Genomic DNA, 9,799 nt, shown 5'->3' on the forward strand with positions numbered 1-9,799 from the left:
CCTGGCATTTACTCCAGTGTCAGCATTACAATGACAACTGCTGCTGAAAACATCCTCCACAGCCTCAGCTATTATCTCTCAATGCAGCAGTACGGAACAGTACAAACACGAGAAGGGAATGCTTCTAGTTGCTAATAAAAGAAAAGGTTTTGTGTAAGGATGAGCCACGTTATGCAATGGTTTTTTGCACTGTAATTTGCAATACACTGGGGGGCGGACGTTGATCTCTCCGAAAAAAAGGATCTATTGATGCCTAACATGCAGCCTGCATATATTCAATTGTATGTTGTTTGCTTATATTATCCTTGGCCCTTTACTCTTCAATTGAAGACATTTTGATCCACTGCTTCCATTCTATGTATACATTTGCAATCTGCATATATTTTAAAGGCAACATTGTATTTAATGCTGCTTCCTGGCATCTCATCACTTCCTGAGTACTGTATATGTGACCTACAGTACAGCAAACATACTAGGATGCAGCACTTTATCTAAGCATTGCATTTGAGTATTTCATAAAAACATCATCCAGCATAATACAAAGGGGGGGGGGGGGGGGGGTGATAATGTTAATAAAGCAGGTAAGAAGATTACTAAGATCTCACTAAAGCCTTTCTTGTTAAGGCCTTATATGTATGCATGCTTTTTATGTTGGCCTCCACAAGTCATTAATTTCCAACATAAAATCAGCTTGGCTTTCTCATTTAACAGCAACCCGCAGTGACCGCCAGTGACCACGCAGGATGGAAATACCTAAGCCTTTCAGACAGGCTTAAGCCAAGCCTCTGTATTGCACTGATATGCAATTTACTATTTGAAACAAGATGAAGTTAATTGACTTCTTTTTTTAAAAAAACAGAAAAGGCCTCACAAAGTGACAATACTCTAGGGGTGTTTTATTTTATTTATTTTTTTCACACATTCTGGAAGTATTCTTCCCATAGGAATAATCAACAGCTCCTTGCAAGCTTAATAACTGAACTGCTTTTTTTGTTGCTGGTGAATATGTATTGCCTTGCTTTTAATTTAGTCTCTGAGCACTGTCTGTGTACTACCTTGATTACAAAATGACTCCAGTAAAACACAACTGGCTCAATTATCATTTTAATAAATCGCTTGGATAAAATGAGCTTGCAGAACCTCCCCACCATAGAGACCCAAAGAACACAATGTCCTATATATAATTATACAGCACATGCTGACCCAGTGTGAATTGGGGTGGATGGAAAAGGTCAATCCTATCCTAATTATTTGTTGGATAAAATAATTGAACTAATTGTATATCATGTTCTTTGCAAGTTCAGAGCGTCCCATAAGCCAGACATCTTAGGCATAATTGTTCATATCGGACGTCTGTTTCTTTGAGATGTGAAATTAACAAATTCAGATCATTTTGATGTGTGATGCAGATAGTCAACAGGATGTGGTCCTCTGATATAACAGAGAAAAGCACAATATACTGTTGCCCATGATGTCAGATTTATAGGACGCTATATATTCAACTGAATGACATTATGAGATGATTATGAAATTGATCTTTAAAAAATGACAGCTTTCTACTCTTGGTATTTCGACATTGATAAAACAAATGAGAAATAATGCAGATTTACTTCCACATGGTTTCTAATTAGCAGAGTGCAGAGCACAGGCTTCACTCAAGCTGCAAGGTGAATCAGAGTTTTCTTCAGGGGTTTTAAAAATCATTGAGATGCCACCAATGCACTTTTAATGAAACCATACCTGGCAGCAAACAATAAGAGACAAACTGACTCACGGGAGAAGCTGCTGGATGCATTAGCAATATATGCTCCCTGGTTTAATGCATCCAGAACATGTACAAATGCACACATACAGGAAATCGTCTAAGTGAATTGTAGCTTGGATTCATGAAAAGATCGCCTTTCTTTCATTTTTGTAATTGAAGCCTGTACCAGACAGCAGTTTTCAAAAATTCCACATAAATCTAAATCAGATACTTTTAAATGTAAAAAATGTAACACTGCAAGTTCAGCCTTATTTTTCAAACTACTAACAGAGATCACAATATATTTCACTACAATATTTTGACAATTGGCAATAATAACAGTAAATTCTAGCCTTAAAATGTGCATTAATAGTTTATATTAGTGTCATCAGCAGTATTTTAATCCAGCATAAGCTTTGAGGACAAATTGCATTTAAACATTTTCCCTTTTACATATCAATACCGGTTTTCTTTTCTGTATGCAATTTTTACAACATTCAAAATTAACCGTGCTGTTAATCCTGTGCTTACAGACCATTGTAATTATTCCATTCATTCAGTTTAATTCTGAGATACATTTTTCAGTAAAAGAGACAGACAAGGGTTTAAAGAGTTCAGTTTAAAAACATTATGTAGTTGAAACAGACGGTCCCAACAGCTAATATTTACAGCTGAATAAAATCCTTCATTTCAAGGAAAGCCAAAAGCCCTGTGGTGATGTTTGTGTGTTTAATGACTTTTTTTTTTATCTGCACTAACAACCAGAAAGCTGTAAGTCTGTACAGTATATTTGCAAGGCCTCTTATCTTCCATTTCACTTGGCCTGGATTATCTGACTATCAGAAATGTACCTTTGATGTTTAATGAAGCACTATTAACATAATTAAACAGGGGGAAAAACATTCAGCTTGTTTTTCTGTTATTTTCAATTTCACACTGTGAACGGCATTGTAATACTTCTAAATTGAATGATGCATAACCTTCTCCTGACAGCTGCCAAAAGATAGTACTGTACTAGGCCACAGAAATGGGGAATTAAATAATGATTGAGAAATATTTTCCGCTAGGAATGCCGCTGACAACCGATTTCCTAAAGTCATTTTTTGGAGATCTGCTATAACGCTGGTGGCTGTCTGAGATAAAATATAATAAAGTTAGAAGCGCACACATTTTCTGTATAATATATTTTATTGAGTTTTTATTTATTTTTTATTATTATTTGTTTTAAAACTGAATATCTAATCATATAATTGACAGAACACAATACATATTCCAAGAAAAAGTGCAGAGGCAGCTAGTGGAATATTTCAGGGCAGATTCTCTGGAACCTGAATAAAATGCCCCCTAAGTCATCCATTTTGCTGGCCTTTCCTATTTGATCTGCGGTTGTATTTACGTAGCCCTGCTCTCCTAAACAATATCCTGTAACCTTTCCGCTGTGCATTCTCTTCCTGTGAGACCCTACACAGGCTTGTGTTGCTGGAGGCTCAATAGGAGAGACTGGGATTCAACCAAGGATGAGATGTTACATCAAGGACCTGTCTACTTTGCATGAGAAATAATGCACTACTGAGAAATCCCTGTAGTTGGGTCTTACCACACATCTGCAACCAGTCTGAAGAAGTCAACCTCATCTGCAACTGGTTCCATCAGCATTCTGCAATCTACGATCCCATTTGCATCCGGACAGCCTTCAGAGCTTGAAAGCCCACCTCTCGCGTCCTTCACATTGGCCGCTTATTGAGAACTTCCAACATCAGCGCGAGTTGCAGAGATCAAGTTCTGCCAGCCCACAATCCCAACCGGGGCTGATCTCGACCTGCTGCTGATGGAAATGAACAAACCTGATTTCAAACCGCTTTCAAGACGATCCCAGTGGCACATGGAAATGTGGCTTTGCTCAACATTTAGCCGTTTTTGTCACAAAACGTATATTGAAACTGTGAAAATATGGACATAACTGTGGAGGTGGATATCCTTTTGAGAGGTTCTGTATATTGTGTATATTTTTGTATTTAATGCTGCACAGTTTTGCCACCACTTTTAAAAACTTAATAAAAAAAGAAATCATATTTTGATAGATGCCTTTTAACCTTACAGAAGAGATCGCCACATTAGAACTCACACAACAGTCCAAGTAGACACTATGTTAATTACACTACAGTGGCGAAGTCAATAATGCAAGCTTCAGAATTGTACTGGATCCTCTTATGCATTCAGAATATACCATTTTAATGCATTGCATTTTTGGTAGCAACTAGAAATGACTTCTGACAGCGCTGCAAGCCAGTATGTGGAGGAAGCTGCTGGCACTAAAGACAGATGAGGAGAGAATCTGAAATCAAAAGTCCAGTTGCTTTTTTTTGGTTTGTTTGTTGAGGCAAAAAGCTCAACACCAAAGGGATGCAATTCAACTGTATTTAATATGTATTTGTTTCTGTTAGTTTCTGTGAGGAGTGACAAGCTTTAAAGAAATATTTGCCTCGGGTCCCTTTTCAGATTGCAGCAGCTGGGACCAGGTCTCTTTTACAATATTCTCTTTTCAGAAGAGCTAGAGGTATCCGTAAACAAACAAATCTTAATGTAGATTCAGTAACAGATTTCGCAGGGTTTCGCAGACCATTTTATGATTACATTATTTATTTATTTATTTTTTTAATAATGTGTTTGTTGCACAAGGGATAGCCTAGGGGTATTTATAGTTTCAGCATTAAAAGTACATTCTCTGACAAGAATAAACAATTTCAACAGTGTAAAAAAAACACAAAATTGTTTACAACAGCTGCTCCTAGCTGCAACCAAGTTGTTTCTTGCTACCTTTGTATCATGCCAATGCTCTATTCCTTTCAGAAAATTTGCCTTCGCCCTTGCTCGCGTTGCTTTATGTTGTTACCAAGTTATAAACAAATTGAAAAACAGGATTTCTAATGTGTTACAAACCTTTTTTACGTGTTTCAGTTTAAACAGGCCTGCTCTTAGATTTTAAATGCTAAATTAAACCCAACATCCCTCAACACAACACATACAGGTTTCTTTTAGCTTCCACTTCAAGTACATCGTTCGATTCTTGCCAGTCTTGAACGGATGACTCAACCATGTCCGGGCTCAGCCGTTCTGGCAATTAAATAGGAAGTGCTCTCTGTTGTGGTCCAGATGGTCCTGGGTTCAGATGCTGCAGGGATGGTAACCCAACCGTACTCTGTCTCCCTGGCAACAAGCATGGTAATATGGGATGCTAGGCCTTTAGTGCTCTAGGTGCATGTAAATATACAAAAAAAACCAAGGTACTGAAAATCTTGCCGCAGAGCTCTTCAATTGCCAACTCCAAATGTGGAGGTTCCTCTGCAATTAAGCATAAGCATTCAAAGCGTAACATCTTTTCAAATATACTCTGCGTACAGTGTAAGGGGTTGAGCTGTGCAACCTTACATAGGGGAAAGCAGGATTTGCACGCACAACCCTTTGGCTGGGTACCAGGTAAGCTTAAGAAGCAGCTACTGATCAGACACAGGCACAATTATTATTCCTATATTAGAGCCCTACATCAGGACCAAAACTGTGAAAATCCAGAGCTAACCTAATGTGTCCAGTTTCTCTCCCGAGAATGACTCGCTCACTAACTGACATGGTATCAGTAAAACCAAGCAACAGCCTAATGAGCTATACACTGAGATTAATAAAGTCGTTCCGCCTGTTTCAAAGGGTCCTAATGGAGATGGGAACCTATTTCAAACAGGCTCTGTCTAAAATGAAAAGCGTCTGATGTGGGTGCAGTGACTCTGGAGCCCAGTGTGCTGCTAGAGTACTGCCATTTTAGAGGACGAAAGGGATCATGCTATACCAAAATGAAAAATTAATTAATTAATTAATTAATTAATTAATTAATTAATTAATTAACTAACAAATATAGAGATAAATCAATGTCTCTATATGTATTTATTTAGACATGTATTTATTTATTTCTATCATTCATTTAAATATGTACTTATTTATTTATTTTTCATCTTGGCATAAAACATCCTCCATAACCAAAACTATAATACAGTATACATTAAAAAAAAATGTATAGTCTACATTAGAATTGGCTCTCTAACTTTACTTTTTTTCTCTTTGTCCTGATTAAATGTATCTTCTCTTCTTTCTCCTGAAACACACGCCTGTTTTGTTTTTCTCCGCCTTTACTACCTTTCAATCTCACCTGTCCATTGACTGAAATCCTGACATGACATGTCATTTGCACCATTAACACGTAGGCTTCTCATTTGAATACTGAATAGTTTTTCTGCCACTTTTATGTAAATTGCACCCATTCCACCTGTCAGAAAACAGCAGAAAAGAGTTTAATTTTATGATGGAAACAATGGGCTAAGAGTCGGGTGAAAACAGACAGAGACAGCGAAAGTCGGAAGACACTTTGGATATTCAAAGCAAGAGTGTTGCATTGGGACAGGTTGGTTAGAACCAAGTTCATTGCGAAAAGAAGCCTTTTTAATGAAAGGGAAATGATGCAAGGTGCCTGCCACTTCTTTAAAAAAAGACCTCAGATGCCAACAGTTGATAAGACTAAACTCCAAACGCAACATACTGACTGCTCTGTGACCTTAAATACCCTGAAGTCTGTCAACCAGGCAAAAAAAAAATGGATGTTGCACGTTTTCCTCTGATTCCTAGCAGTGAAATCTCTATTCCCTCTTCGGAGGAATACCCTTGAAGAGGACACAGACAAAGTGTTGACTCTGTGACATCACCACACCTGGGAATAAAAATGTCATTATAATGGTGCTGCTTTTCAGAGGTGCTGCTTGAGACAGCGGAAAGCCTTGCAGTGCCAGAGTAAATATTTCACAGCAAATTAATTCAGATATTGATGCATTCAGATATTGGGATTTGGTGTGAATATTTTATTTATTTATTTTGCATATACTGTATATCAGGCACAAAAATTCAATTTTTTGCTTGTTTAAATGTTATTACTTCTCATTTTCAAGTTTCTGTGGAAATATATCAGCTAATACTCCAACACTTTTTCTTCCATCACAAACTCCACTGGCATAGTGATCCTAGTCTATTTGCCTTTTAGAAAGTGTAATAATAAAATAATGTAACCCTTTAATGGCTGCGTTATCTCTACATACTAACACCATCATATGAAATGCATAAATTATTCTTTTAATTTAGCATTTAAGAACGTTATTTTTTTGACATACAGTATCTGACTGTAATAGACAGAAACCAGGACCAGCAACTCCAAGCAAAATTTGGCCCTGGGTCCACTAGTGGGAAACATTCTACTTGTTACTGCCATCTAGTGGGAGCCCAGGGAACTTGCACCTTCAATAAAGTTCATGTTCAAATTTGTTATTGTACAGAATTATATACAGACACTAAAGTGTTAAAGAAGAACTTATTATGCATGAAGCTTTGTGCATCGCTGAACATTTTAATGGCAAGGAAAGCAGATGCCAATAATGTCAATTGAACCACAGCATTAAAATAATTAAAAATTAGACTGGTCCGCACACATGTATATTTTATAATGAATGCAAATTATAATTTATACTCTATTAGGTTATCTGTTAAAAGGTTTATAGACATCGGGCTATGATAGACATGATGCTGGCGAGAGCTTTAGGAATCCTGCATTGCATTAAATATTATCATCCATAAATTAAACGCTCAACATTGCTACATTTTAAATAATACATCTTTTCTTGGCAACACCTCTCCTGGCCTTCAGACAACCACCTAACCTGTCCAATGCATACAATAGCCCTAAACCCTGCAATACCAACAGATGCAAAACCTGTCTCCATATCTCTACGCAGAATATCATCCTCACAGCACAAGGTATACAACTGGAGATAAAAGGATCATTTAGTCAAATACAAGGTATCAGCTCCCTCCTTCTCTTTGTCTATGAAACAATAAAAAAAAGTTTCTGAAGTCAGTGGCAAACGTTTTGACTAGACATGAAGACACAGATAAATGACTACTCAAAATGTCTACTAAATGCACTAAAACTAAAAGTTTATTTTTGCTTACTAAATGTTCTGGGTGTCTTTTGGATGCCACTGCCATATATATATATATATATATATATATATATATATATATATATATATATATATATATATATATATATATATATATATATATACTGTTGCTGAAAAATTGCTGTTGGTGATCTAGCAACAGTTGGGCACTGCAGCGCATGTTTAATGGATTCTTACTGGTTACCCAGCTGTTCTAGTAGCCTCCAGTTTGGGTGTACAGTAACATCGAATTCAGACATGCGCATGCTGTCTTGCATCAGTTTTTGAACCAGCATGGATATTTAACATGGGTCCTTTCTGGACCATGAATGATGTTTAACGAGCGTTGGTGAAACATCTTCATCTGACATTAGGCTGCCGAGTTGCTAATGCAAATTAATGTAGACTGAATTACCTCTTTGACTTTCTCCCTCCTCTCCCGAGTCTGGGGATCACTTGGTTGTCCATTCTCAACCCCCAGGATCGGTTTTTGCAGGCATTGTCGAAACTTCTCATAATCAAACGGGGATCCGTGTTTGCCCTTCTTGGACGACACCGTCCTTCTTTCCATCTCCTGCTCGACTGGTTTGCTCACCGCAAACCGAGGCTTGACTGGCGGTGGCCGCTTCGACTCATTTTGATCCTCCTGTTTTTTAACAGTTACTTTCTCTGCATCTTTTTTCTCACTTGTCGGGGACGATTTCTGACTGATGGCTTTGATTTTTGAACTGGTCACCGCCTCAGCCGGGGTATTTTCTTTGAAATGGTCGTGGCTTTTATCGCTCTTTTTACTGTGCTGTTTGGCAGTCGTGTCTGGCTCCACAGCTGGCGTTTGGCTCTCTGCCCTGGGTAAGAAAATCCGTTTTATACGGGCCGAATCGGGTAAAAAGAAAAGAGCTCCGAAACAAAGTGTTACCAGTCCCGATAAAAAGAGTAAAAATATAAATTTCTGAGACAGACGGAGTCCCATTCCAGATGCTGACACGCCGGGCAACTTTCGGAAAAACATTGTGTCGCTTATTCCCTTTTTTCTTAATTTTACTTTCTGCTTATAAAATAAAGTTGATGCCGTGCAGGTCACTCAAGCATTATTTATTTATTTTTTTCAAAAAAGGAATGTTGATTTGTTTGAAATGACACTAAACAACACTTACGTCATACTGTACAGTCCAACTTTAAGAAAACTACTAGTTGTGTTGCGATTCCATTTTACATTTAAAAAAATGAATATAAAAAAGGTTTGTCATTACAAATGTACAAAAATACGAATCGTGACGTACATAAATGCAGTGAAAACGTAGTCAATCAATTCTTAACGTGAAATTGGTCAACTTAATAATCTTACGAATGAATCGGGCTAACACATTATATTTCTAAATTTGGAACACCAGTAGTTGTGTAACTTCGGGATGTTCAGAGTTTTTTTTTTTTTCTTCTATTGAAAAGACATTTCCTAATCCATTCAATTACCATGCAAGAGAACGTTTAAAAGGCATATAAACTTTCTTCCCGTTACTTACTATACTGAAGTATAAATAGTCATTTATCGGCGGATATGGGTATCTCCAGCGTCGCCTTGATCTATGGTTCCTGCACAGTTCAGTAGCTCTGCAATTTGTGCACAGCTGGACTTGTCCTCTCTTCTTCAAAAAAGCACCCTAGTTTCTTTTTTTATCCCCAAGATGTACAATAACTCGTAAAAACGCGGTTTCGCGAATCCAAGTTGCCTGCAGTCTGTCACACTACTAAAAAAATGTCTAGGTTCTCTTTTTGACAAAACGGGGAAAAACTCCAGACAGTTTCAGCGAGCTGCAAACACCCGGTTTATTCCAAACAGGCAAGCGTGGAGCTTTAAAAAAATGCAACCCAGTAAAGACCAGTGAAAATCAGCGTATTGCAACCTCTATCAAATTATGCTGTGTTTCTTTTCCTCTGTAGCCTCATCATAAACGCTGAAAAATTGGGTGAAACGTACAACGTTGTCAACCTCGCTGGGCAGGACCACAGAATGATTGCTTTATAA

General features: G+C 37.6%; 1 protein-coding gene across 2 annotated transcripts in view; it reads right to left on the reverse strand.

Annotated features, from left to right (window-relative positions):
• Window positions 1-9,799, reverse strand: part of LOC117413200 (mannosyl-oligosaccharide 1,2-alpha-mannosidase IC-like) — a 109,954-nt gene extending 100,155 nt beyond the window's left edge. The window contains exon 1 of one of the 2 annotated variants that reach the window (XM_058997524.1): window positions 8,192-9,799. In XM_058997524.1, the coding sequence (XP_058853507.1) occupies window positions 8,192-8,785 (594 nt within the window). In that variant the 5' untranslated portion in view covers window positions 8,786-9,799. Of the gene's footprint in view, window positions 1-3,341; window positions 3,581-8,191 lie in introns of those variants that run through there. The other variant, XM_058997525.1, reaches the window with a different exon arrangement.

The sequence above is a fragment of the Acipenser ruthenus genome, chromosome 23 (assembly GCF_902713425.1).
Source record: "Acipenser ruthenus chromosome 23, fAciRut3.2 maternal haplotype, whole genome shotgun sequence".
Classification (NCBI taxonomy): Eukaryota; Metazoa; Chordata; class Actinopteri; order Acipenseriformes; family Acipenseridae; genus Acipenser; species Acipenser ruthenus.